The 26,892-nt window shown below is 53.5% G+C and overlaps 2 protein-coding genes across 12 annotated transcripts in view; one reads left to right on the top strand and one right to left on the bottom strand.

Moving 5' to 3' along the window:
- Window positions 1-5,327, bottom strand: part of STK32C (serine/threonine kinase 32C) — an 84,777-nt gene extending 79,450 nt beyond the window's left edge. Inside the window, exons 1-2 of one of the 2 annotated variants that reach the window (XM_040624503.1) lie at window positions 4,716-5,327; window positions 1,472-1,644 (exon numbers count right to left, since the gene is read on the bottom strand). In XM_040624503.1, the coding sequence (XP_040480437.1) occupies window positions 1,472-1,619 (148 nt within the window). In that variant the 5' untranslated portion in view covers window positions 1,620-1,644; window positions 4,716-5,327. The remainder of the gene's footprint in view (window positions 1-1,471; window positions 1,645-4,715) is intronic. The other variant, XM_008687126.2, reaches the window with a different exon arrangement.
- Window positions 5,328-5,579: 252 nt separating this feature from the next.
- Window positions 5,580-26,892, top strand: part of LRRC27 (leucine rich repeat containing 27) — a 37,006-nt gene continuing 15,693 nt past the window's right edge. For 6 of the 10 annotated variants that reach the window (XM_040624448.1, XM_040624451.1, XM_040624447.1 and 3 more), the window contains exons 1-9: window positions 5,581-5,706; window positions 7,046-7,313; window positions 10,071-10,201; window positions 14,176-14,234; window positions 18,485-18,715; window positions 19,386-19,538; window positions 21,899-22,274; window positions 23,184-23,378; window positions 26,450-26,546. In XM_040624448.1, coding sequence (XP_040480382.1) covers window positions 7,107-7,313; window positions 10,071-10,201; window positions 14,176-14,234; window positions 18,485-18,715; window positions 19,386-19,538; window positions 21,899-22,274; window positions 23,184-23,378; window positions 26,450-26,546 — 1,449 coding nt within the window. In that variant the 5' untranslated portion in view covers window positions 5,581-5,706; window positions 7,046-7,106. Of the gene's footprint in view, window positions 5,707-7,045; window positions 7,314-10,070; window positions 10,202-14,175; window positions 14,235-18,484; window positions 18,716-19,385; window positions 19,539-21,898; window positions 22,275-23,183; window positions 23,379-23,638; window positions 24,940-26,449; window positions 26,547-26,892 lie in introns of those variants that run through there. The other 4 variants (XM_040624446.1, XM_040624452.1, XM_040624449.1 and 1 more) reach the window with 4 other exon arrangements.

The following is a 26,892-nucleotide window of genomic DNA, read 5'->3' as shown; positions in this document are numbered from 1 at the left end:
ATTCAGGTCATGGCTTTCCCTGGTCCTGGGCTTTGGGTCCTTTCCAGGCTTTGCTGAAGTGGGGGAGAGGGGCTGCCATGGGTGACAGTATTTGGACAGTATTTGGACATGACTCTCCGTTTGCTTCCCTGAAGCCTCGGGGTGAGCAGTGGGGTCACCGCAGGTGGACTCAGCCCTACCCGGGGTGCAGATGTTTTCCGAGATGCTCCCCACAAACGGACACCCCCCCCACAGCAGCAGGACCTGGAGGCTTACCAGCACGGGGACTCCAGCCTTCTTTCCCGCCAATTGAGTGCTGTCTCGTTTAGGATAAAATTGTTTCCCTGCTAGCTTGTTACAGTGAGCATTTTTTATATCTTTCTTGGCCATTTATTTTTCTTCTACTGGGAGTTGTTGGTGCCTATCTTTTGCCTATTAATCCACATAAACCTATTGTTTTTATCTTTTTAAATTGAATTATAGGAGTTTTTTATGTATTCTGCATACTAATCTCCTGAAAATAAGAATTGCCAATATCTTCTCTTGCTTTTGGCTCAGCTTTTAATTTTCCTTATGGCGCGTTGTTGCAGGGCCCTGAGGCTCTGGCCAGTCGCCGTGGCAGCAGCAGGAAACAGGGATCAGGTGAACTGTTCCCACCCCGCTGGGCATGAAGACCCAGGTGGCAAGAGCCCAGCAGACGCTGGCCCCGGGGAATATGTCACAGCTCAGTCTATGCAAACAACAGCCTTTAGTCTGATGCTGAGAGCCGAGCACCCCGGTGTTCTGTCTCCCCTCTGTGCACCCACGATGCCCGCCCTTTGCGCGGCATCCCCTCCGCCCGGACTGCGTCATCTGTCCCGCTGCCGCTTTCTGAAACGTGAGAGCACACGGTGCACGTGGAGGGGGAACAACACGCCAGCGGGACAGACACGAGCACATCTTCATTTGCTCACTCACTCAAATCTGACTGGGCTCCCATGTGCCGCTCCTGGGCCTGGCCTCCGTGCTGACACCCTGAGGGGCCCCCCAGCCACAGAACAGCAAGGTCCCACAGACCCACATTTTTATTGCACTGAGGGGCTCACAGGAAGTGAAGGACATCGCCAGTGGACAAGAAAGTGACTCAAAGCCTAGTGTCTCTGGAGGAAGGGGCTTCAACCCCAGAGAGGAACAGGGGAGAAGAGTGGTCCAGGACCTGGGAAGATGGTGGGGGGGGCCTCTGAAGGACAGGACAGCCCCCGTCCCATGGCGGGTTGGGGGTAGAGAGCTGCTGCTTTGCCGGGATTTGAACCCTTGTCCCCAACAATGCAGAAAGTCCCACTGCCCTCTCACCCCGCTACATCACCCCCCCCCCATTCCCTGAGCGCCTGAATGCACAGGGGCCTGAGGAAGGGTGACTGGTACCCCCAGGCCATGAGGCTGGCAGGGGCGGTCTATGGAGCTAAACAGCTTGTACCCAAATCTCAAGGTCGAACTTACCACCCAGGCTTACCTGGAACACAAGGAGTCATCCCACGTCCCTCCTGAGGTGCCGGAGACCCAGCCTTTCCACCGTGGTCCTCTTGCCCTCCTGAGGCAATCCCACTGCCCGCACTGTGTGCGCTTAGAGGGCAAGCAGCACGCTTGAAAACCAAGGTCATCTTCCCTTTGCGGCCTTCCTTCTCTCTGGGGAAGAAGGATGAATTTCAAGCACTGCGTTTCAGAACAAGGGCATGGCAGGCAGAGCAGAGCTGGGGCCAGCTGCTCCAGAGAACACAGAACATCTTCCAAAAAGTAACTTCCAGCCATCGTGACTTTGTGAAGCTTACCTAGAAACGCTTACTCTGTTTTTAAGTTTCTATGTAGTAGATTTCAAGTTTTTAAAAAATTTTCTCTTGTTTTCTTTTGTTGAGGGAGTATATTAGTTATTGGGAATCTATCAAACGTAACTTATAGCAGTTTCATACCAAGAAATTAAACAGGAAAAAATAAAATAGAGCAAAACTCTCTTACATCCTCTGCGTGAAAAACATTTACGTCCACTGTTGGTTCACACTCAGGCCCTTCTATGAGTCCCTCCACCCACGGCCACCACAGATTGTTTTAAAAAGAAAACATTAAAAACCCCAACAGTTCCATAGACCAAAAATGGAAGAGAGACGCAAAACAGGGTGCAGGATGGAGACTTCAGGCCTGCAGGGCTCCGGGTCCAAAAAGGGGCTGGGAATGCTGTCCCTGAGGAGCGAAGGGTCTAAAACTGCCCCCAGGAAGTGGGGAACAACAGCCTGGAGCATGACCTGGACTCAGAGCCAGGACAAGTCTCCCACTCCTACGGCAGGAAGTTGAGAAAGAGAATCACCTTCTGCACCAATGACCCGAGGATCGCCAAGAGGACAGACCTGGGCCCTGCTGGCTCCATGACTGCACCTGCACTTCTCAGTGGGGGGCTGCGTAAGAGTCCCGAGCACCCAGTGCTGCACACATCATTGCCACAGAGGCCCGGAAGGCTGAGTCCGAGGTCCTGCAAGCTGAGACACAGGGAGGGTTGAGCAGAGAGAGAAAACGGGACACAAACCCCTTGATTAAGATGAGACTGCAAGCCTCAATTCCAAAGCATGTTCCTCTAAGAAGACAGATAACAAGATCCAGATTCAGCAGATGAGTTCACCCCAGATGAAAGGAAAACAATATAGCAGCCTGAAAATTAAAATAGTAGAGCAGACTTTAAAATAACTATGTTTAGGATTCTCATGCTGGATAAAGAGAAAATAGCCACAAAAACTTAGAAGAGATTATAAAACAAAAACTGGAAAAAATGAAATAAGAAGCAATACAACAGAGAAAACAAGAAACGAGAAATGAAATCATTAAAAAACAACAAAACCCAAGTCAGTAGATGACACAAACTCTAAGTGGGCACCAGTGGACGCAGATTTCCCAGTGGGGAGCACAGGTAAGTGGGGAAACGGAGAGGAGAGACGGAGTGGCCTCAAGCTAGTCCCTCCCCGAAGACCCAGAATCTAGGAAATGAGGTCAGGGTGCAGACCACAGAGCACGTCCGTGTGAGGACAGGATGACTGCAATGTCCAGGATCGAAGAGCTCAGACACGAAGCGCACGTCAGGTGCCAAGCAGCAAAACTGAAAAACAATCTGCACTTGGCATTACTGTAGTGAAATTTCAGGACATCAAGGACACAGAAAGAAAAGACAGCTCTCCTTCACCAAAATGGCAATTGGGTGGACAGCAAACTTCCCATTAGCAACAACAGCATCCAGAGAGGCACGTCTTTAAAATTCTGAGACATGAACTACCAGCATGGAATTCTACACCAGTTCACCATCATCCAAGAGTGAGATCAAAATAAAGACCTTTCAGAAGAATCACCCTATGTGCCTCTTGGTTTCTCCCAACAGGCGTGTCTGTAGCCACCATACTGTGCCTGTCCTGCCACCGTGGACCACCTGGGAAGCTGCTCTGAACCTCTCACCTGCCCTTAATCATGGCATGTACCTCCAGAAATCAATAGCCTGTCCTCCTCTACTTCCCAACCTCATGCAAGAGCCCCTTGCTGGTGAACTTTAACCTGTAACCACAGACATAAGTATTCAGGCCCGTGTAGGTCCCGAAACCTCTGCTCCATGGAGGAGACATTCCAAGGGCAGACGGGTGCTGAGTGGGTCAGAGACCACCCCGTTCTTACCCAGTGTGTGAGACTGGTTCACTGAGTCCCCTGTGCCGACTTCTTCCCCTGCATGTTGATGGGTATTGTCTTCTAACCGACTTTCCACTTCACCAACGCTCTCTACAGCTCTAAGTAATTTGTAGTAACCAATCCAATTTTTGTAATGATATTTTTCAGATCCAGAATTCTAGTTTGATTCCTTGCTATAATTTCTAGTATCACTGCTTCCTTGAACACGTTAATCCTAATTATTTTCAAGTGTGTGCTTGCTGACTTCATTACCTGGCCCACCCACAGGTCAGTTTCTGTTTGCTCGTTTCTCTTGGATTTGATCATGTGTTTGTGTGGCCTTGTGTGTGACGCACATTACGCATTTTAAAGCCATGCAGATAACGTGAGATCTCAGATGGTATTTTCTTCCCCTCCAGAAAGGACTGGCATCTGCTTTTGGCAGGGAGCCAGACACACAGCACCCCAGGTCACCTTAATGCAATCAGGCTCTGCCGTGATTTGAGGCTGAGCTTCAGGCTCCTCGAGGTTTGGTGTCTTTCCAGTTGGAGCCTCAACCCAAAATCTGGGTATTTACTAGACCCTCCCTCTCTGTAGTGGTCTCAGAAAAAGACACTCACTGGGGAAAAGTACACCTTTCAGGAATTCTTCATTCCCTTGTTTGTGGAAGGGTTGGTCATAACGACTTAGTGTGCCCTCTCCACAGCAGAAACCGAGAGTGATCTCTTACAACAAGGAGGATCTTATCTTAGAGTCTGTGTAAAGCTCTTCAGTGGCCTTTGTAGTTGATACTTTGGCAGCCTGCCCAGTGACCAGTAAGTCTAACAGCCATGCCAATTTGACTGCCGGTATTGTGGCGGCTTTGTGATAGGTCAGCTAGTCTAGCCTCAACTTCCACCCCCACCCCAATTCCCTTTCCCACAGGGTTTCCTAACTGGGCCGCTAGAGGCACTTGGGTGAGATCTGGTGAGTGTGGGGGTGGGGGGAGGGTGAAGTAGCTGCAGCAGTGTTTTCACACCTGGAGGGTCAGGGTGGGGCCCCAGGTGTGGCTGCAGCTCACGCACCTGCTGGCTCACCTCACTGGTGGGAGGCAGGTGTGCAGCTGCTCCCCGGCCCCCAGGGCCTGTTAGCTTCTCCAGCTCCGGGTAGTCGAGTGTGTGGTTCTGTGATGACTGCTGCCCACTTCCTCTGCAGGAGGTCCAGCCCCGTCCATCCTGCTGCGTTCTGGCTTGTGTTCACTTCCCCCACTTCCCCTCCAGCTTCCCTTCCCCGCAGCCTGCTCTGCACGCCCCCAGCTGCAGCACCAGCCCTAGAGGGACAGCCCTCGATCCACGCACCAGCTCCCTGAAGGACATCATCCCCAGGGGCTCCGCATCTGCCTGGTGTCCACCTTCCTCTACCTGGGCGCTTGGCCAAGGGGCAGGCCACAGAGGGACTCCTGCTTGGCCCTGGCCCCTGTGTGGCTCTCGTTTCCCCTCTGATGACTGGAAGCAACTCTGGCCAAGGACAGCCCAAAGGCTACCAGGCGGGCTCCTGGGGAGGCCGCTGCCTCGGGAGAGGGGCGGGGAAGGGGGTTGGTGTCCGTGTGACAGCAGCGATCCCTGGCCCCTCCAAGCAGCTAGGCCCGCTAGGGCAGAGGGCGGTCAGGCTACGGGGAGGGCTCTCTGAGCCCGGGAGGAGGCCGGTGGTCAGCCTGGAGCTCGCCCCGCCCAGACCCTGCTCGTTCCGGGGGTGGGCCCGCAAAGGCCTTCCTCATGCATAGGTCTCTCAGGACTAAGGCACACGTGTCCCCTTTGTGCGTCCCCCACTGGCTCGCACAGGAGGCCACAGGCGACGCCGCAAGCCGGGCTGGGACTTCGCGGCCGGCGCAGGGGCCCCGTGCGCAAGCGCACCGTTCTCTCCGCGGCTGCGCGCGCTCTCCGCGCGGCTTGGCGCCTCCGGGACTCCGTCCGGGCGTCTCCATGGCGACCGCGTGGGCCTGGCAGCCTGCATTGTTGGGCTGCACCTCTCCGTGTCCTGGGTGTGCCAGCGTGCTCGCCGAGCCGGGAGCTGCAGGTGAGTGGGGGGAGGGGGGGTGGTGGGCGCCGCAGGTGGGGGGGGCGCGGGAGTGGGAGGGCGGGGGGCGCCGCAGGTGAGGCGGGAGTGCCGGGATGGGGCGCCGCAGGTGAGGGGAGGGTGCGGAGTGGAAGGGCGCAGCAGGTGAGGCTGGGGTGCGGGGCGGGGGCCCGGAGCGTGGGCAGGCAGCGGAAGGAAGGCGGTGCCCCCGCCGGCCCCCACTGCCTTGTCCGGCTGCTCTGTCAGAGGCTGTGCATCTCAGGCCTGGAACTCGAGGACCAAGGGGTCCAACCAACCCGGCCCGGCGCAGATGGGGAAATTGAGGCAGGCGCGGTGGGGACACGCGCTCAGCCTCCACCCCGCGGGGAGCCAGCTCCGTCCTGTCTTAGATTCCATTATTCACACTCGGTTTTGAGATTCTTTTCCCCCTGTTGAGAGGTGTGTGGGAGGTTGACTGCACCCCTCGGGCCATTCGCTGTCGGTGATTCACAAGTAAGGACCCACGGGAAAGGCCCACCCTGGGGTCGCACCTGAGCGTTGGCCCTCGCTCATCAGTTGCTTGGCTTTTGGGCCCAGTCCTGGCGTTCCTCATCCCTAAAACAGGAAGAAAGTGCCTGTTGCCACACCTTTCCTGGTCCTGGGAGAGCCTGGCGGGATTGTGTGGAGGAGGGGCCGTTCCAGTGCGGGTCACTGTTGCCGGACCCACGGTTCAGAAGTCCCACGGGGACGCCCGGCTGGGAGAGCTGTCGGCGAGCTGCCGTTCTTGAAGTACTTTCCAAGTATCCTTGAGCAACTGAAAGTCAAGATTCTATTTCGACAGATTTTTCCCAGCACCTAACTTTGTGTTCGCCAGACCCCGTGCTGCTCACTGAGCCAAATGGCAAAACTGGTGGGATTCTGGGACCCAGGGAGCTTAAGCCCTAGTGCAGAGAGCTCAGAACCACAGCAGAAGCAAGCAGGGCAAACAGGAGCCCCTCCACACTCCCGTTTCATGGAAGGAATATATTAGTTTACTGACTTTGAAACGTTCTGATTTGTTCTTATCCCTAAAGTGGCCATTCTTATTTTGTATCATGGTGTTTTCCAGGAGTTAAAAGGTAAGTCTTGGAACTCCATGGTGCAAAGTGAAGAGCGTAACATTCAGTCAGAACCTTTTTGATTTCCAGCTTCCTTCCTTCCTTTAAACTTAAGTGTCGAATTTATGCTACTGATTATTAAAAATGATAGTTTTGTAAGCAAGTGGGAAATAGCTGTGTGTCTGCCACAGAGCTACCCCATGCCCCTGGGAGGACGTGTCGGGGCACTTAGATGCTGCTGTGTCTCCCCTCCCTGTCTCCAGGTGACCGCAGACCAAGGAGGATGAGCAGAGGTCCCCAGCGCTGTTTCCTCCTGGCTGTCGGATGGAAGGAAGCAGCTCCTGCAAGGTTCCCCCCGGGGCGGCCGACCCGGACAGCTGCGCTGCTCAAGTTAGGAGCACGCCTGCTGCCCTCTCCAGAGAGGTTCACAAGGCTGTGAAGGGGGTCATCTTTTCTTCCTCGTCGATTTTAGACTTGAGTCAAAGTGGTCTTCGCCATTTAGGAGAGATCTTTAAAATTCCCAACCTTAAAGTAAGTGGGTCATTTCTCAGGGCATTTGTACCTCTGCCGTGCGGACATAAGTGGCTTTTACTTGGAGTCCTCTCTTTAGGAGAGAGTTTCTAGGATGAGATAGAAGAGGGTGGACTCGGGGTCTCCTGTGGCGAGCACACCACAAAATGAGAAATTCCGGTAGGGGGAGCAGCCAGTGGAAATACTCGTGGAGTCAGACTGTGATATCTATCCTGTCTTCTTGGGAAAGTCTTAAGCACCAAAAAGGCCATGGTAGAAACCACTGCCGAGAACACCCTTGATCTCCTATTTAAAACATCCCCCCTAAAAGCTCCCATGCAGTGTTTCTCACCCCTGCCTTGCTGACATCACACACTGACTTTCCGCTGTGCCCAGTGCCTCGCCAGGCCCCCGCCAGCTGCTAAACTAGCGGTACCATCTCATCCCCTGCAGTTTCTAGAATAAGGTTCCGTCAGAGCACAGTGTTGACGTGAGGGGTGCAAGAGTGCAGGGCTTGGCTAGGACTCACATAATTTCCTTAAACCTCGTTTGTCTTCATCTGGAGCATGAGGGTGAGACTATTCTTGTGGGTTATTACAAGAATTAAACTGTAACACGTGTAAAGCTTGGTATCTGCAGGACGCAGGACACATTGCGCCATTAGGGAGTTGGCGGACATCTCCGAGTGCTTGCACAGAGCTGCACGCTGGGGTGTTAGGTGGCTGTCGTGTGTCACATGCTGTGCGTTTGTGGTCACAGCCGGCATTGCACCTGTTCTCTCTTCCCCAAGTGCTGACCTCTTGGAGTGAATTCCTGGGTCATTAGGGCCGCCCTGTCTGAGGGCAAATGCTCCCAACCGTGAACGAAGACTCCCACCACGTCATGAGATTTATGGGACCTCTACCCATAAAGGAAGAAGGGGGAAATTCCAAAACTGTTCTTCAGGCTTGATACAGAAATGTCATAACTGTTCATGCCTCTCGGAAAACAGAGACGTGACTATAAATGTTATTACCATGGCAACCAATCATGGAGTGAGGTGGCTGCTCGGCGCTGTGGGTTACAGGCGCGCGTGCTGGCGACGCAGCAATCTCTGGAGTCACCAGTCGCACGTCCAGAGACACATGCGGTCATGGAGCACAGGGAGGCCGTCTTCCCACAGTCCCACCGGACCCAAGAGGAAGGGTGGGCTTCTGCGGTTGCAGTCAGCTCACCGTTGACTGGAACAGCCCTTTGCAAAGAGCAGTGCTGTGTCTTCTGCCTCTTCTGGCATTTAGGAGGGTCTGTGGTTTCTGAGCTGAGCACTAGACCCAGCTTGCCCTGAGAGAGAGCAGGCCCGAGAAGCGTGGAGGCCACGCTGCAGCCGAGGCCAAGAGCGGGCTCACGTCGAGGTGCACACACGCTGTGCGTGCATAATCACCCGACCGTGGCCAGGTGACTGCCCGCGGCCAGCAGGGTGACTGGCCACGCCTCGGCTAGCTGGAGATGGCACTTTCCATGCGCTGGTGAAGCTCTTGCCCTACCCTGTGAAGGGACTTGGCAGACGGCATTGGAGGCAGGGCTGGGAGTCGTGATGCTGTGGCCGAAGGGGGCGGCTGGCAGCACGAGCTGCGCTCAGTGCTCCTCGGTCACGGTGGCTGGTGCTTGCTGGCCCTCCCCTGTGCCGGGCACTGCTCGCTTGGTGCACCCGGGCAGGTGGGTCCCATGACCCCGTTTACAGAGGGGACACAAGCACACAGAGGTCTGGGAGCCTGCTCAGAGTCACACAGCTGATAAGGTTTCCAAATCTAGATTGGAGCCCGGGAAGTCTGGCTTCCAGGCCAGCGTTCTTAATGTCTGTGCTCTGCCATCTTGGAAGCAGAGGTGTTAAATATGCTTATGTGACATTCAAAGTGCTGCAGAAACACGCAGCATGTCACAGCAGCATCCAGAATTGGGGGCTCCCGGGGGGCTCAGTCAGTTGAGCGTCCGACTCTAGATTTCTGCTCAGGTCTTAATCTCACAGTTGCGGATTCAGACCCCGCATTGGACTCCACACTCAGCATGGAGCCTACTTAAAAAAAATTTCCCTGTAATCGTGCCACGCTGTGACTGTGGACTCACGTGTGTACCTTTTGCATGGCTGGAGTCAGTGCTGCACATGTTAACGCGGACCTCTCCCCCCCCCCCCATACACCTCACGACAGCGGCCGGCTTCTGCTGAGCTGCTGTTGGTAACCGGGGTCCACAGCCGAGGGGCCGAGGCAGATAGCTCCCTGCACATGTCCTGTAGTTTGCTCTGAACTCTTGGCTTGGGACGAGGCCCTGGGACCAGACCTGGCTCTTGCCGTTTGTCCACTGTCCAGAGTTACTGCGGGCTGCCTGTGATGGGTGCTGGGGAAGGGGCAGGGGCAGCAGAGCCCAAGAGGCGCCGAGCGTGGGGCCCAGGAAGGAGGAGAGGGACTGAAACACTGGGGGAGTCGGTCTGGTGTTAAAGGATATTCGCAGAGAAAGTGTGGTGTGTGCATCGGTGGTGGCTGGGCCATCAGCTGCGAGGGAGCCGCGGGCCAGCTCGGGAGTCACTCTGCAGCCCCAAAAGCTGGGCAGGGGACCCTGGTGCTTTCCTTTCTGACTCTTGTCTGCTGTGTAAACTGTCTAAGAGTAAGAAATCACGGGCTTTCTTGTCACTTGATATGTATGAGTGCAAAAGCCTGTGGTGGTTCTGGAAATGCTCTTGGATGGATCATGTTTTAAAATTTAGTTAGTTGACAAGATATTCTCGTTTCTTTTCCCTGGAAGCAATTGCATCTTCAAAGAAATGCCCTCTGCGAGATTCCTAAAGATTTCTTCCAGTTACTGCCAAACCTGACTTGGCTGGACCTCCGCTATAACAGAATTAAAGCGCTTCCTTCTGGGATTGGGTCTCACAAGTAAGTTGTATGTTTGTATTTCCAGATTTGAAGAAACCATCATGTGTTAAAATGTCTGAGTGCCTGTTCTTTTGCTGCTTAGCTCCCACTCCTGATTGAATTTTGATTTCAGTGTAGAAGCGTTTCACGCTGTTTTTAAATGCAGCCGACAGATGCAGCGGCTGAATGTACCGAAGACGGGTAACTGTATCACGTAGGGTATTCAACAACATAAAGAACACCCATAGCCGCGGGGCCTCTGCGGGGCCAGCGTGAGGTGTTTGCAACACCCGGCTCCAGCTCCGACTCTCAGCATGGGAAGCTGCTGGAAGGGTCCGGAATGTGGCCGATGAACCACAACCAGCCTCTCTGCTCTGAGGGCCTGCGCGTGCCTGTTAGCTTCTGATGAATAGCGAGGAGTGCTTTCCAGTTTGGAAAGCTGGGAACCCCAAAGTAAGCAGTGCCTGTTATCCTCCCGCATTCCCGCCACTCTGGTCTCAAGGGTTTCCTAGCACCCCCACGTCTGGAACAGATGCCGCACCTCCCTCCTCCTCACGTGGCCCTGGCCAGCAGCCCAGGGTCAGCTGGCCGCCTCAGGCCCTCGGGAGCCGCGCTCACTATGAGCTCGGCCTCCTGCCCCAACCTCAGCACCTCCAGCTCCTGCATCCCTCCCTGTCAGTGTTTCCCGACCTTTTGAAAACCTTCCAGTGAACACTGCAGGATCTCCTTTAATGTGAGTGCCTCCTGAGCAGAGGAGAGCACACGCGTAGGCCGTGTGTGTGTGTGTGTGTGTGCAGGGCGGATGGAGGGACCACCAGGGGGCCTGCGTGCCGGGACACGGAAGGGAGAGGTGGCCACCCTTGCAGGCCGGGCTTGCAGTGTTGGGTTTCATTTTGAAAGACTTTGGGAGTCATGGAGGATTTGAATGGAGGAGGTGGGATTTGACGTGGCTTGAGGTCACTCTGTAAGGAGCGGGGGGCAGTTAGGAGGCAGCGGCCTGAGCAAGGCTGACCACACAGAGCTGCAGGGCACTGGAGAGCCCCTGGGGTTCGGGTTGGATGTAGGGCGTGGGAGAAAGACAGGTATCCACGGGCGACCCCCATTCTTACCTGAGTGATGGTGTCCGCAGAGAGCCAGGTGGCCGCTGTGAGACAGCAGAGGGGGGTCTGCGTCAGGCTGACCTGCAACTCACTGTTGTTCAGAGTAATTTTTAAGGAGCGAGTATTTTGTCACATGTCACAGTGAGAGAAAATCTCTGTGAATCATTTGTGCCTTTTCAGGCTCTGCAAGGAAGCAGCTAATTTCTGGTGGTAAGCTAGGGTCTCCAGCAGGGGAGAGTCAGAGCCAGGAGCCGCCTCCTGGAGCTCCTGGGGTTGTGGGGCTCTGCAGAGCAGATCGCCTGACGTGAGTTGTGCCACTGGACGGCAGAACCATGTCCTTGGCCCCAACCAGGGCCGCGTGGCAGGTGACCGAGCCTTCCCTGGGCCTGCGCCCACTGTGTCCCCTCCAGCCTGACAGCCTCGAGAGTCTTCTGATCTCGTGGTTCAGGGTTGTTGAGGATAATTTCGTGCTTTCTGCCCATAAATTGTGGCACTCGCACAGCCGAGGAGACGGATTGCTACTCAAAGGGTAAATAAACAAAAGCCCATTCCCCAAGCACTGCTCTTTCTATAGGATAAGTCTACAGTCCTCCAGTCTTAGAGTTCTTTGGTTTTGCCAGTCAAAGCCAGCTGCTTAATATTGTTTGAGATAAAATTTCGCATGAGATTTATAGCCCATTCTATCGTTAAAATTAGATCGGCTTGCTGAAGAGCAGAAACGTATTAATGAGAAATGTTAAGTAACTATGGGTTTATTAAAAGCCTTAAACTTTCCAAAAAGCCTAATTAAAGCAACGCCAGTATGAATGTTCTCCCCCTCTCATTGTCCTGGACGTGTGAGCTTGCGAGCAGAGAGAGCGAGAACACGTGTACGTCAGTGTACACGTCTCCCTAGTCCTCCAACTCAGCACGCGAGCATGTACGTTCAATGGAAAGTCGCTGAAATAACTGGCGGATTACTGATCGTTTTACGGGGTCAACATTTATCAGCTTATTATTCAAAGCGTGTGTGAGAATATTCCAACAGGTCATTGCCCAGGTACACTTTCCGTGGATGGTTGGTTCCCATGGTGTCCGCCCACCACAGCCAACTCACAGGCCAGGGCATCTGCCCACCTGCTCCCCGGTCTGCAGCGTCTGTCCGTCTTATGCAGACAAGCGCGCGCCCATCCTCGGCCTGGTTTTTGTATTACACAAATAAAAGGGGCTGAACCCAAAACCAGTAGTTGAAGAGACAACATTGAAATAATTCACCTTTGTGCATGTACGTCAAGAAAAGTTCAATGTATAAAATCTCTTCCTTTAAAACGTCAAATAATAAGGAAAATCCAAGAGAGTAAATGGAAAGAAAATTGCCTAATGCTCAAGTAGTCTGATTTTCCTTTGGGGTTGCCCATCCAGAAATTAAACCTAATTTAACTCGAATAATAGAACTCTCAATTGTATGTCTGTGAAATTGTCTTTTTCCTTTCAAATCCTGGGGACCCTCATCCGCTGTGATGTTGGATTTTAGTTTTTTCACCTTGAGGCTGAAATGAGGCTTGAGGTGTCCTCCCTCCGCCCACAGCACTGATTCATTTGTGCGATTTGTAGGTGAGCTCAGCTCTTCCTCTCTTTTCCTTTGGGAAAGGAGGGCTGAAGCCGGGGGGCACAACTTGGACCCCACTCCGCCACTCAGTCCCCCTGGTGGTTTCCTGGGGCTGCTGAGCTCAGCGATAGAGGAGAAGGCAGCTGGGGGCTTTTCTCCAGGGGCTTGTGAGGACTTCCCCCCGTGGCAGGCAGCCAGCCCCACACAGTCAGCATCCCTGCGTGCCTGGACCCCGACGACCCACTCTCCGCTGTGGTGGGCTGTGCTGGCTGGCAGACCGTCCCTGGAGATGAAATAGTACAGCAGATTCAACAATTCTCCCAAAGTCCTGGGAGGCCCAGGGTGATGCAGAGACAGGGAGGCAGGGGCGGGGGTCCTGCCCTCTGCCTGGACGCCCAACCCCTGGGCTAGAAACATGAGCCCCAGGGTATCTGTGGTCTTTCTATACCAGATTTCAGTGGTGGTCCCTAAAAAGTAAAGGAGAAAAAGAAATTGATCCTTAGTGTATGATACTGTCTTAAGAATTAAAGGTGGAAAATAGAAGAAGCATGATAGGGTAAAAGGGGCAAGATGGGGTTTAACATGAGATATTCATTGTTCCGTATCATTCAGTTAGTAACTTTCTAGTGGGCACCTTGTATCCTCTCTCTCCACGGTACATTTTGTGCAAGATTTTATAGGAGATGTTACTAGGTGTTAGTAGGAAGGGATCTGGAGTCAAAGGCATGGAGAAATGCCCCTGATCCTGCACTGCCCTGTTCTGAGACTTCCCAGGGCCCTTCCCCCAGCAGGGTGGCCGTGCTGCGTGACAGAAGCCTCCCGGTATTTTGGCCAGGAAAGCCTTGCTCACAGAGCGTCTCAGGGTGCTAGGATCCCTCACCACACACCTCAAGAAACGCCGGAGAGCGGCGTCTGAGCACCAGGCCCCCTGCGGGGCTGTGTTGCCCCCAGCGGAGCTTCGGCAATGCCCGGAGATGACATGGTTGTCACGGTGTGGGGAGGGGGTCCTACTGGGCTGGTGGGTAGAGACCAGGATGTGGCTGGACACCCCACAGGTGCAGGGCAGCCCCCCCAACAGAGAACCACCTGGCCTCGAATGTCAGTGTGCTGAGGCAGAGTGCCCGGCCCGCTGCTGAGACCGGGGGCCACGTTTGCAGACGTCTGTGGGCCACATGTGTGGCATGCAGCAAGCGTGTGTGCCTGCAATGACGTTGTGGTAGCAAAGGAAGAAATTTGATGGTGTATTTTGGGGATGGTCATTTCATTTTCTGCTTTTTAAATTACATACTTTTTGTTTTGTTTTAAAGGCATTTGAAAACTTTGCTTTTAGAAAGAAATCCTATCAAAATGTTACCTGTGGAGCTGGGTAAGTGTTCAAGCAATAAGATACAAGCTGGTTTTAAAATGCGGCCTTTTTAAGGTCATGGAACCTGTAATGGAAATATAAGGCAAGTCACAGGGGGCGAGCTGGCTCATATTTAAATAATCCCTTCTACTTCCGTCCTTCCCAGGCTCTGAGATAGCACAGCTCTCGAGAGCTGTTAATGCTGTGATATGTATTCTGCATAGAAAGTATGCCACATAAACATAGGGTTAGACATAATGAGAATGAAGGGCTTTGTAGCCCGTGCACAGCTGAAGGAAAACAGGCATCAGCACTGCTCTGGGAGCCCGCGGGTCCATGTCCATCCTCTGCTTGCTCTCCTGGACAGCTTGGCCACTGAGGTCTCCCCAGCAATGTGTGTTCAAAGGGCCCTCCTTCTGAACTTTTCGTAAGTCGAATCATACCAACGTGAGCTCCTGGTGATTTGCAGTCTTGGCTCAGCACTGTGCTGTTGGGGCTTATCTGTGGGGATGCGTAGCAGTGTAGTGCCTTCATCTTTATTCATTTTCCCTGCTGTAAACACTGAGGAGGAGGAAGCAGAAGACGGTGTTCTCTGTTCTGCATCTGTTTGTCTCACAGATTCCTGCTCTTTACTATCTTTGTTTTTTTAGGTTTGATTTGCTGTTCTTTTTCTAACCAATTGAGTTGGAGGCTTAGGTCACTGATTTTTTTTTTTAAGATTTTATTTATTTGAGAGAGACGAAGAGAGGGAGCAGAAGCAGGGGTAGAGGCAGAGGTCGAGGGAGAAGCGGGCTCCCCACTGAGCAGGGAGCCCGACCCCAAGATCACGACCTGAGCCGAAGGCAGGCACTTAACCGACTGAGCCACCTAGGCGCCCCCTTAGATTACTGATTTTAAACCTTTCTTTCCTGCCCTGTGCGGTCACAGCTATGAGTTCCCCCCCAGTGCTGCTTGGCTGTGCCCACAAGCCTCAACATGCAGCGTCTTTATAATCATTCAGCCCAAAATATTCTCAAACACGCTGTGACCCATGGGCTCTTTGTGATTTGCTTCATTTACACACAATGGGAGGTTTTCTAATTCCCTTCCTTTTGTAGAATTCTAGTTTAATGCCACATACACTGTGTACTTTTGGTCATTTGGGCGTGCTCTCTGGCCCAGGATGCATTCTGTCTGGCAAACGTCACCTGGTGCGCGAGAGAGGCTTGTGTGTTCTCAAGCTGTCACTCGATGTGATGTTCTATGTGTTGAGTTAGGTCAAGTTGCTTCATCATAGCTTTCAAATTATCTACACCCGTTTGTCTGTTTATTTTGTCAGTGCCTGAAGGGCTGTGTTAAAATCCTGAGCTCTGTGCATCCGTCTGCCTTTCAGTTTACATCTGTCAGCTTTTGCTTTATGTATTTTGATACTCTGTTATTGGTTGAATAGAAATTTGGGATTTTTATATGGTTATTTTTGTTACTCTGCACTGTGGTTTTCATATGCGTTTCTCTGATGGCCAGTGGTGTGAAACTCTGTCATGTGCTTATCGGCCTTTCAGTATATATTAGTGTGGCCGCTCCAACCTTCCACTGTTGCTTTGCATGGTATGCATGTGTCATTCTTTTCCGTCCAACCTATCTGTATGTACAGTACATCGCTAGTACTGTAGGATGCAGTTGGGTTCACTCTTTTATCCAGTCAGTCTCTGCCTTTTTAATTTTTGTTTTTATTTTTTTAAAGATTTATTTACTTATGAAGGGACAGAAAGAAAGCGTGCATGTGCGTACGCACAAACAGGGGGAGGGGCAGAGGGAGAGCGAGACAAGCACACTCTCTACTGAGCAGGGAGCCCAAGGTCATGATCTGAGCCGAAACCAAGAGTCGGCCACGCAACTGACTGAGCCACCCAGGTGCCCTTGTTTTGCTTTAATTCCTAAAGAATATTGCTGATCTAGAAATATGGGTTGGATTTTTTTCATCTAGGACTTTAAAGAAGTTCCACTGATCCCAGGCTTCAGAGGTCATTCATTCTTTGTTTTCCTTTATGAACTGTGTTGATTGGCTTTGGTTACTTTCAAGATTTCTCTGTATTTTTGCTTTCCAGCAATTTGACTATGAGGTACCTAACTGTGGTTTTCTTTGTATTTATCCTCCTTGGAGTTTGTTGAATTTATTACATTTTTAAATCCACATCTCTTGCCAAATTTGGGAAATATTTTGGTCATTAAGCCTTCAAATATTTTTCTGCTCCTCTCCTCTCATTTTACCTATTTGTTGGAACTTTTGTTATTGTCCCACAGATAACTGACCTTCTGTACATTTTAAAGGTCATTTTTCTGCTCTTCGTAGAAGATAGATAAACATCTTCAAGTTTATGAGTCTTTTCTATCATCTCCAATTGGCTGTGAACTTTGCCTAGTAATTTTTTTCAGATATTGTGTTTTCAGCCTTAGAATTTTCATATTTTAATAGTTTCTATTTTTCTGCTGAGAGTTCTTATTTTTTTCCTTTGCTATAAACATATTTTCCCTTTAATAATTTTTTGGATTTTATCTTGGACATTGTGATAGATACATTGTAGAGATTCTGGATTCTGTTATATTCCTCTTTAGAGTATTGGTTTTTTAAAAATAGGTAGTTAAGTTGAGAGGACTGAGACAGACTCCAAACTCTATTTGTCTGGCAGCGGGCAGTAGCTGTGGCCGTGCTGTTTGCAGCCCATCCTATGCGTGGCAGGTTCAGGACTGTGCCACGGATTTGCACGCACAACATGTACACGGAGACTGAAGGCTCCCCTCCATAGTCCTCTTCTTTTTGGAGTCCACCCTTCACTTTTGAGCAGCTGTGGTAGCTCTCCAGGCTGGCCTCTGGGGCTGCAGGTCATTATGACCAAATGGGTTTCTGTCTGTTCCAGCCGCCCTGTGCGGCGCAGAAAGCCATACAGATACTACACTCGTTTGTGTCTTTCTCTTCTTGAAGCTGCCATTCCCCCTCTAGTTTCTGCCTGCTTTCCATTTCTGTCTTGCCCAGTTTCTGCAAACTGGTATCTGCTGGAGAGTTGATCTGATTGGAGCTGCTCTGACGTGGCTGGAAGTAGAATCCCCTCATTGTACCGTGTGTACCCTTACCTAGTGGTTCTCTGGACACCACGCGCATGTCCTTGACCGATGACCACTACAGAAGCAAGTGCTCTTCCTGTTGCCTCCTCCCTGCCCCTGTGCTCTTGTTTTCATAGAATTTGCTTTGATGTCTTGCTATAAATCCAGCAAACACATCTTAAACTGTATTTATTTATATTTTCTTACATGTTCACCCGTTTCTCAAAGTTCCCTGCTTCCATCTGGGATGACCATCTTGGCCTGAAGATCTCTCTTTAGTATTGTCATTTAGTCTTTTGGTAAGACTATTTGGTAAGAGTTATTCAAGTTTGATTTTCTAAAAAGGGATCTTTACTTTTCCATCATTTTTGAAGAATATTCGGCTGAGTATAGGAACCCAGATTTCATTTTAAAACGTCTTTATTGTCTTCTGGCTTCTAACCTCTGTTGAAAAGTCAGCTGTCAGTCTTACTGCTTTTCTTTTAAAAATGATGTATCCCTTTTGTCTGGCTGCTGAAAATTCCTCTCTTTATGTTTAATGTTTAGCAGTTCACCTGCAATGTGCCCGGGTGTGGCTTTCTTTGTATTTATTTGGGGTTCACTGAGCTTCTGGAATCTGTTTATTGACGTCTTTAATCAGATTTGGAAAATCCCTGGCTGTCAACATTATTCTCTTTCTCCTCTCCTCCTGGGCCTCCAATTACCTGGATGTCAGGATTTTGATTCTGTCCCACATGCCTCAAATATGCTCTTCTCTTCCCATCCCCTTTTCTCTTTGTTCCAGTTTGTATTACCTCCTGTTAACTTGTCTTTGAGTTCACAGTTTCTGTCTTCTGCCGTTAAACTCGTTCATTTAGTGCCATGGTTGTCAGCGGGCCTTGAGATTGTGTGTGCGGCAGAAGCTTTTAAATTACTAATTCATTTTAGTGATCGCTACAGGCCAGTTCGGGTGAACCGTTCTTGCTGCAGCAGTTGGGAATATCTTCATTTCATGGGTATTTTTGCAGGACAGTTTTGGTAGATTTGGGGCATTTGATCCACAGGATTTTTCGGCCCTCAGAATATGTTGTTCCCTTTCCTCTGGCTTCCACTGTTTTCAACTGGAAGTTACTCTCGTTGTCTCCTTGTATGTTGTCCCCTTGTTTCTCTTGTGCTGTTTTCAAGATCATTTGTTTTTCTTTGTCTTTCAGTGGTTTCCATGTTTCTAGGTGGGATTACCTTTGGCTTATCTTACTTGGTTGATGAACGTCCTGGAAGTTACACTGATGTCTGTCTCCAAAGCCGGGTGTCCTCACGTAGCGCTCTGCTCACGCCCTGGTCCTCTGGGGCTCTCGCTACGTTCCGTGGGTCAGCATACGTGCTGCTGCTCCACAGGCCTCTGCAGGCTCCTGATTTCATCGTTCTTCTCTCTGATCGTCAGAGTGGGTACTTTTTATTTTGAGTTCACTTGTCTCTTCTGTCATCTCATATCTGCTGTTGGGTCCCTCTGGTACATTTTTCATCCCGGGCTTTGTAATTTCAACTCTAGAGCTGCTATTTGGTTCTTTCTTATAATTTCTGTTTCTGTTGACATTTTATACTTGTTGAGTCATTTTACCATGTTTTTCTTTAATTATTTAAACACGGGTTTTCTGCATCCCTTTGAACACATTTGTGACTACTTTGAAGTTGTCGTCTGCTGCCTCCGCTATCTGAGCTGACTCGAGGACAGTTTCTAGTGGCTGCTTGTTGCCTGAGTATGAGTCACGGGTTCCTTTTCTTTCCATGCCTTTTAGGGGTCTTTTGTCATCAGGAATAGGCATTTTAGATAATACAGCAACTTTGTATTCTGATTCTTGCCAGAGGGCTGTTACTGCTGCTTCTGTTTGCCTTATTTTACGTATTTACTTCTGTAACGAGCCTGGTCTTAATCTGGTCAAAATCTGCCTTCCCTGCAGACTTTGTTCAAAGCAAATTGCAGACATCTCTCCTATCGTTTACCCAAAATTCTCAATAAGGTCTTTTTCTTCTTTAATATGCAAACAGTATTCTCTCCTTGTTTGATTCCACGGAAAAGTGTGTGAAGTTCTGGGTTTCTCCTCTGTCGCACAGGGAACGTGACCTCACTGAAAGCGCTGAACCTGAGACACTGTCCTCTGGAGTTCCCCGGTCCGCTCGTGGTGCAGAAGGGACTGGGCGCTATCCTGGCCTTCCTGCAGATCTACGCTGCCCAGCATTCTGCCCCCCAAGATTTAACTTCCCGAGGTTTGTGGAACAATTACTGCAACAAACTGCATTAGAACTGGAGTCAGTGCTTTTTTTTTTTTTTTTTAAAGATTTTATTTATTTATTTGACAGAGATAGAGACAGCCAGCGAGAGAGGGAACACAGGCAGGGGGAGTGGGAGAGGAAGAAGCAGGCTCATAGGGGAGGAGCCTGACGTGGGGCTCGATCCCATAACACTGGGATCACGCCCTGAGCCGAAGGCAGACGCTTAACCGCTGTGCCACCCAGGCGCCCCTGGAGTCAGTGCTTTTTATTTTATTTTATTTTTTTAAGATTTTATTTATTTATGTGACAGAGAGCCAGCCAGCGAGAGAGGGAACACAAGCAGGGGGAGTGGGAGAGGAAGAAGCAGGCTCCCAGCGGAGGAGCCCGATGTGGGACTCGATCCCGGAATGCCGGGATCACGCCCTGAGCCGAAGGCAGACGCTTTAACGACTGCGCTACCCAGGCGCCCCAGGAGTTAGTGCTTTTTAAAGCTAGGTCCGGGGGGGCTGCCCCTCCTTCATGATGTCACGGGTGTGCACAGGCCTCGCGTGTCCTCTGCGGGACTCACACCATGCTCAGGTGTCCGTGTTGCCTATCAGATCTGTAGCTCTTCTTGGTTCTTGTCCATGGGTTTGCATTCTCAGTGTCCGTTATAGAGCCTGTCTCGGTGGATTTGGGTAAAAATTCACCAGGATAAATCAAATGGAACCGTCCTCCCCACCAAGCCGCCGTCAGGCCCCTGCTTCAGGAATTACATGGTGGTTCAGACAACGACTGGACGACAAGCTCAACAAACCGCCCTTACTCCTGGGGAGGGAACACGGTCCCGCCGCTGTTTTGATGGTTCACTCTCTGAACACTTGTTTTCAACGTCCGTGCCATCCAGCCAGACGTCCTCACGTGCTCGTGAGGTGATCTAATCGTGAGTGAGCAGCCTAGCACTTAGACAAAGTCGAGATAAAAGAGAGTTGTAAGTGAATGCTCACAAAAAAGTCAGTATTCCAAAAATTTACTTTGGAATATCTAAATTTTTATAACTTAAAATATAACTTCTGGAATTAAGAAAATGCATGTGTTTGAACCAGCCAGGACAGTTAGTGTGCTGCAGTCACAGTGTGCGTAAGGAAGCGCACCTCAGCAGACGTCAGCAGCACCCAAGGTGGTTAGAAAGTGCTGCTCTGCTTAAACCATCGTTATCCCAAATCCAAACAAATGGCCCCAGAATGCCTCATTTTAAACATTGATTGCATTGGTTTGTGTCCCCCAGAAACAGCTCCGAGTCAGGAGTCGAGGGCCAGTGCTTGATTGGGGAGGAGGCTGAGGCGGGAGGCGGGGAAGGGGAAGAAGCCAGCACAGGTCAGGAGCGCGGCTGGTACTCTGCACACCAGCGCTTGGTCCTGCCGGGTGCCGCATGAAGCAGGTGAAGCCCCACTGGGCCTCCACGGTCGCGCTGAGCCTCTCAGGTGCCTCCCGTATTGACCGGGTCAGGACCTGGCATTTCCAAGGTGACATTTGTCAAGGGCCACTGCTGAACTCAAGTCCAGGAGTTGCTCCCAGCGGAGCGTGGGAGTAGGGCACGCATGCCGCGGCACTAGCAACGCTTGGTCGCAGCGAGGGCTTCCCCTGGGGGTGGGCACATGGCTCTCCAGCCCTGCAGGCTGGCCTTCGCGTGCCAGGCTCTGGAATGGTGAAGGCCAAGGGCATGTGGCGGCCCAGCAGTCAGCTCCATGCATCTGTTTTGTCTACTGTCAGCCTGTTACTGCGAATCAGGAATGTCCTTGTTTCCTGAAGAGTATACTAGCTTGATCTCTTAACGACGGGTCAGAGTCCACCGCCATCACTCAGAGACCCAAAGCCAAGAAGGAGTCTGTGTCAGCCCGACCTGGACCTAATTCTGTCCTGGGGGGGGGTTGCTGCGGGAGGCTGGGGCTACTCATCCAGAGCTGGTCCATTGACGAGGGGACATTTGAGCCTAGTCCTAAAGGCAAGACTATTCCTGGCCAATTTTCTTGCAGGTAATTTACCTAGAGATACAGGTGTTTAAATTCACCAAAAGTATTGCCAAAGAGACACAGTAGGTATATGGGCTAAAAATTGATTAGAAATAAAGATATTAAAAGGTCTAGGGTCGGGGGGAAATAAAAGTTTATTTATTTGCATAGATTTATATGGTGTGTGAGGGCCTTGTGGCAGAGGGAGCCTGTACCCCCGCCTTGACCCCAGGCCTTCTCTGCAGGGGGAGCCTGTCCCCCCCCTTGACCCCAGGCCTCCTCTGCAGGGGAGCTGGTCACTGGGTTTGTTTGGGGAGCTGGTGTTGGAATCTAGTCTACTCAAACAACATTTTATCCTACTAGCGATCTCACCAGTTACAACGATGAGCCTAAGTGAGCTGTCACAGCCCTCGTTGTATTTATCTGAAGAAGAAACTGTGCCTGACCCAGATGCCATTAATTCCCAGGATCAGAATGGGTTGTTACAAGAAAAGGCAGACTTTTTCCCGCCTGTTGAGAAGCTAGACCTGAGTGAGCTGAGAAAGTCCGCCGACTCCTCGGAAGACTGGCCGGGTGAGGAAGAAATCAAGCGCTTCTGGAAGCTGAGGCAGGAGCTCGTTGAGCACGAACAGGCCGAAGTGCTCGCAAACCAGCTCCTAGCGATGGAGTTACCTCCAAATCTCAGGGCGGCGCTGAACACGAAGGATGGAGAGCACGCCAGCCCGAGACGCGTGTTCAGGTAAGTTTAGAAGCCATGGCGTATTTTCTTGATCTTTCTGAAGTCGTAATATTATTTTGCAGTTATCTTTTCAGATGTCAGGCCGAGCCTGGTTGGCACGTACCGTGCGGTGCATGCGAGGCCTGGCTTAAGGCTGTGGTTACCCAGAGCACGGACCTTGGGGGAGAGTACGCAAGAGAGAAACAAGCCCCATGAGTGTGTGTGTGTGTGTGTGTGTGTGTGTGTGTGTGTGTGGACACAAGTGCAAAGACAGCATTTACTGGTGCATATAGGTCATACATTCACAGGGGGTGAAGCCGCTCCAGGGGGACGGGAATTGGCTCCTGGGGGCACACAGAATCCTGGTTACTCTGGTTCATGGTGCTGCACAGTCAGGGACACGTGTCTGGCGTGTCTGTGGGGGTCCAGCTTCATGGAGGGGCTGTTCGGAAGAGAAAGGCTGAGGCCAGGGGTGGCCGTACTGAGCCGCAGACAGAGAACGTGCATTGACCGCGTGAAAGGTGTTCGGGGTTTATCACACTGCTCTTTCACCGGTTCCGAGGCTTGAAAACTCCGTAGTCTGATTGACGGATGGGGACCTTGGAAGTGGCGGAAGCACAGAGGGCAGGCTCCCAGCTGTGACACGGCCTTGACGTTCTCGGCCCGGCTGCTCCATGGCCGCATAGAGCGCTCGTCCTCCTTGTGCTGCCCGCGTCCGGGATCTCCTCCTGAACAGGGACGCGGGCACGTCCTGCGGAGACCCGGCCGGCCTGTCCCGGGCTCTCTGCAGTCCCGCTGCTGTTTCGGACTCTGAGCCAGCCCGCAGCCTCTGGCATGGGAGTCCCAGGCTGTGGGGCCCTGGGAAGGCAGCCCCGTCGTTCAGGCCATCCCCGTGGGCCCTGCTTGTACACCTGGCATGTTGTGTTCTAGCGCGTGCCATCCGAGGCTGAGTGGGCATCGCAAGGGCTGTGATTGTAGAAGGAAGACACCCTCTGTCAGGAGCGTCCTACCTGCCCTGGCACCACCGCAGCGCGCGGGGCTTCCCACCAGGAGGCCCCGGGAGAGCAGGGCCGTGGCCGACCGGGAGCGCCGGGAGAAGCAGGCGGTGGTGGAGCAGTGGAGACGGTGAGTGTTCGCCGGCGGGGCTCGTGGGGGGTCGGGGGCCCGCCGGCTGGCTGTGACTTCTCTGGGGAACGGTCGGTTTCTGCTACGCTTGGAAGCTAACAGGCTGCTCTTTGTCCGACTTGGTCTTGGGCAGGTGTGGGCACAGCCTTGGGCCTCATCACTCCGTGTCCTCTCCACCCGTCTGCTTTCTTTCCTGTCTTGTTCTCTGATTTCTCTTTCTTAACCCCCTCCTCCCCTCCTTCCAATCACCTGGCTCACAGGTCTTTTCTAAGGAAAGGCACGCGCTGCAGATGTGCGTGCAGAGACCGCGCACTCTTGCCCCGCCTCGTTGGCCGTGTCGCTGGCTGCGGTGGCTGTGCTCTGCCCCGCGGGAGCCTGGCTGGGGCCTGTCCTCACGGCCGCCTCTGTCCTCCAGCTCCGCCGACCACCCGTCTCTACTGTGCTCTGGGCCCCAGGAGGCCGTCCAGCATGGACCGTGTCCACAGCACCCCAGTGTCCCTCTCCTGGCTGGGCTTGGCCAGTGGGGGGCCCCCACAGGAGGTTGGAAAGGAGGGGGAGAGGGAGGGCAGGGTCTTTATTCCCCCCACTCCTCCCTGTGAGTCCTCCTGGGTCTCTCCTCCCGGGGCTTGGGGCGGCTGCATCCCCTATTCCAGCCCAGGGCTCCTGCTCTGTCCCTGGACGCCGTCCGCCGCTGCCCTTGTGAATAAACCCTCCTCAATCCTGAAATCATCCCGCGTGAGTGTATTTTCTCTCAGGACCCTGATGGGGACAGACTTGCTGGGAAACGCAGTGGGTCAGCGGTACACCTGCCTCGCCCCCACATCAGACATGCTGTCCAAGGGGGTCCTGGCCACACGGCAGGGTCACACTGGTCACTGGCCACATGTGCCGGGCAGCCACCCAGCCTGAGCTCAGGCCATTCCCCCGAGGACCCCCAAAGAGTCCCTTGGCTGGGGTGCAGGCTACAGGGCAGGAAGGTCCTTCTGCTTCACCACAAGCACACACAGCTCTGCAGGGCAGGTCTCAGAGCAGGGCACATCCGCTTCAAGCGAGCGATGGAGCCCTTCTGGAGCAAATATACTGGCTTGACCCTGCCCGCCGCCAGGGGCGCCTGCCTTCCCCTCTCACTGCACCGCTCCCTTTCCTTGCTGCAGGCGGGTCCCCCTCCTCCCTCACTTCGGCCTCTTTCTTGATGGCATTTCGTGACGGCAGCTGCCCCAGCACCTGCCCTTCTGGGCCCCATAGATGAGCATCTCTGCCCCACGTCAGTGCGAGGCCCGCTCGCTCGCCCCGCTGCCGGCCCAGCCTGCGATCGGGGCGGTGCACGGGAAGGTGCGCAGGGCGCTGGCCCTCGGGGGAGCTCTGACCGCTGCGGGATGTAGGAGGCAGGAAGTCTGCTTCCCCGACACAGCACGGTCCGGCTCGGGGGCTGCCCAGGATGCCACACTCCTCCGTGGAAGGAAGCTCTTGAATATCAAGGGCGGGAGGACACTCTCCTCTTGGTTTCTCTCCGTGGGCCTGAGGTGATGTTCCGTGGCCTCCTTGGCGATCCGTGCGTGGAGCCCTGTCCTGTGGCTTAGACACGGCACGGCCTGGGAAACCCGTCATGCCACCTCAGAACGTCACCCCTGTGCCTCTCAAGGGGTGCGTCCCTTCCATCCCATTTTACCAAGAGGGAGCGGACACTCCGAGGGAGCCCCGGTGTGCAGGGGCGCAGTGAGGGGGGAGGCCGTGGAGAGTCACCACTGGATTTGGACTGTTGAGTGGTGGAGGAACAGAGAGCCTGGCTCGGCTGGGGTAGGGGGCTCAGGAACTCCTGGCGAGGGCACAGGAGCAGCTCGGACTCCAACCGTGTGCCATGGGTGAAGCCCAGGGCCAGCGAGGATTTGCTGGGACCCCGTCCCATCCCCAGAGCTGCAACCACAGCCAAGCCAGGGGGTTGGTTTTTATGTTCAGTTCAGAAATTCCACAAGCATCTGGCGCTGCAACCTCACCTCGTGCTGCGCACAGTGTGTCTAGTGGGTGCTGTTGCAGGGAGGTCACCATGCAGGGCAGGGAGGTCACCGTGCAGGGCAGGGAGGTCACCGTGCAGGGGAGCAGGGAGGTCACCGTGCAGGGCAGGGAGGTCACCGTGCAGGGGAGCAGGGAGGTCACCGTGCAGGGCAGGGAGGTCACCATGCAGGCAGCAGGGAGGTCACCGTGCAGGGGAGCAGGGAGGTCATGATGCAGGGGAGTAGGGAGGTCACCGTGCAGGGGCAGGGAGGTCACCGTGCAGGGGCACGGAGGTCACTGTGCAAGGGCAGGGAGGTCATGATACAGGGGAGTAGGGAGATCACCGTGCAGGCGGCAGGGAGGTCACGATGCAGGGGAGTAGGGAGGTCACCGTGCAGGGGCACGGAGGGCACTGTGCAAGGGCAGGGGGGTCATGATACAGGGGAGTAGGGAGATCACCGTGCAGGCGGCAGGGAGGTCACGGTGCAGGGGAGTAGGGAGGTCACCGTGCAGGGGCACGGAGGTCACTGTGCAAGGGCAGGGAGGTCATGATACAGGGGAGTAGGGAGATCACCGTGCAGGGGCAGGGAGGTCACCGTGCAGGCGGCAGGGAGGTCACGGTGCAGGGGAGCAGGGAGGTCACTGTGCAGGGGCACAGAGGTCACTGTGCAAGGGCAGGGAGGTTGTGGTGCAGGGGGGCAGAAAGGTCATGGTGCAGGGGGCAGGGAGGTCACCGTGCGGGGCAGGCCGTGCCAGCAGCATGGCAGCGCCCCGGCTGAGGGGATTGGGGGACAGGACGTTGACTTGTCAGTGATGCCCTCACATCTCGTGGGGACCTGTGAAGATCTTTGATGCCTGAGCTGCCAGCCAGAGCCCAGCCGTCTTCTCTGGGGGCAGGTCCTGGTGTCTCTGCTGGCGGGGGCTGGGGGTCCAACTTGTCCCCTCACATGAAGCCACAGGACAGGAGCGGACAAGCACCTCCCATCTGTCTGGGTGAAGGGACGGGAAAGGGTTTGGGAAGAGGCTCTGCCCGGGGCTGCTCTGGGTTGTGCTGCTAACACGCCGCGTGTCCTCCTTAGAGATGAACAAGCACCGCGGGAGTGGAGGGAGCGCGCCCGGACCAGGAGGACCGCGGAGGAAGTGCCGAGCAAGCCCCTGCCTCCGTGGCGAAGTCTGGTACGAGGGGGCCAGTTGGGGGAGGGGGGTCCTCTCCAGTTCCAGGGCGCCGCGGTCCCCACTGCACAGATGAAGCCCAAGGCCGGACAGCGAGCAGCCTCCCTGTGGCCCGGCTGCCACCCCCTGCTGGCCTTCTGACCGGCCTGTGTCCTTCCTGTGTGAAGAGTCGGGTCTCTGGTTGGGAGTGGGGATGGCCACAGAGAGGCGGGCAGGGGGGGAAACAAGCACCCCTACCCCGAAGCTGAGGCGCACCGCCGTGTCTCTCTGGGTCTCCTGGGCCATGGTCTCAGCCTGGGGGCCGGGGTGGTGGGTTGCACTGCCGTCCCCTGTTTCCACATGCCAGCTC

The sequence above is a fragment of the Ursus maritimus genome, unplaced genomic scaffold, assembly GCF_017311325.1.
Source record: "Ursus maritimus isolate PB19 unplaced genomic scaffold, ASM1731132v1 scaffold_7, whole genome shotgun sequence".
Lineage (NCBI taxonomy): Eukaryota > Metazoa > Chordata > Mammalia > Carnivora > Ursidae > Ursus > Ursus maritimus.
The sequence above is the reverse complement of the archived record's forward strand: the minus strand, read 5'-3'. Positions and strand labels throughout refer to the sequence as shown.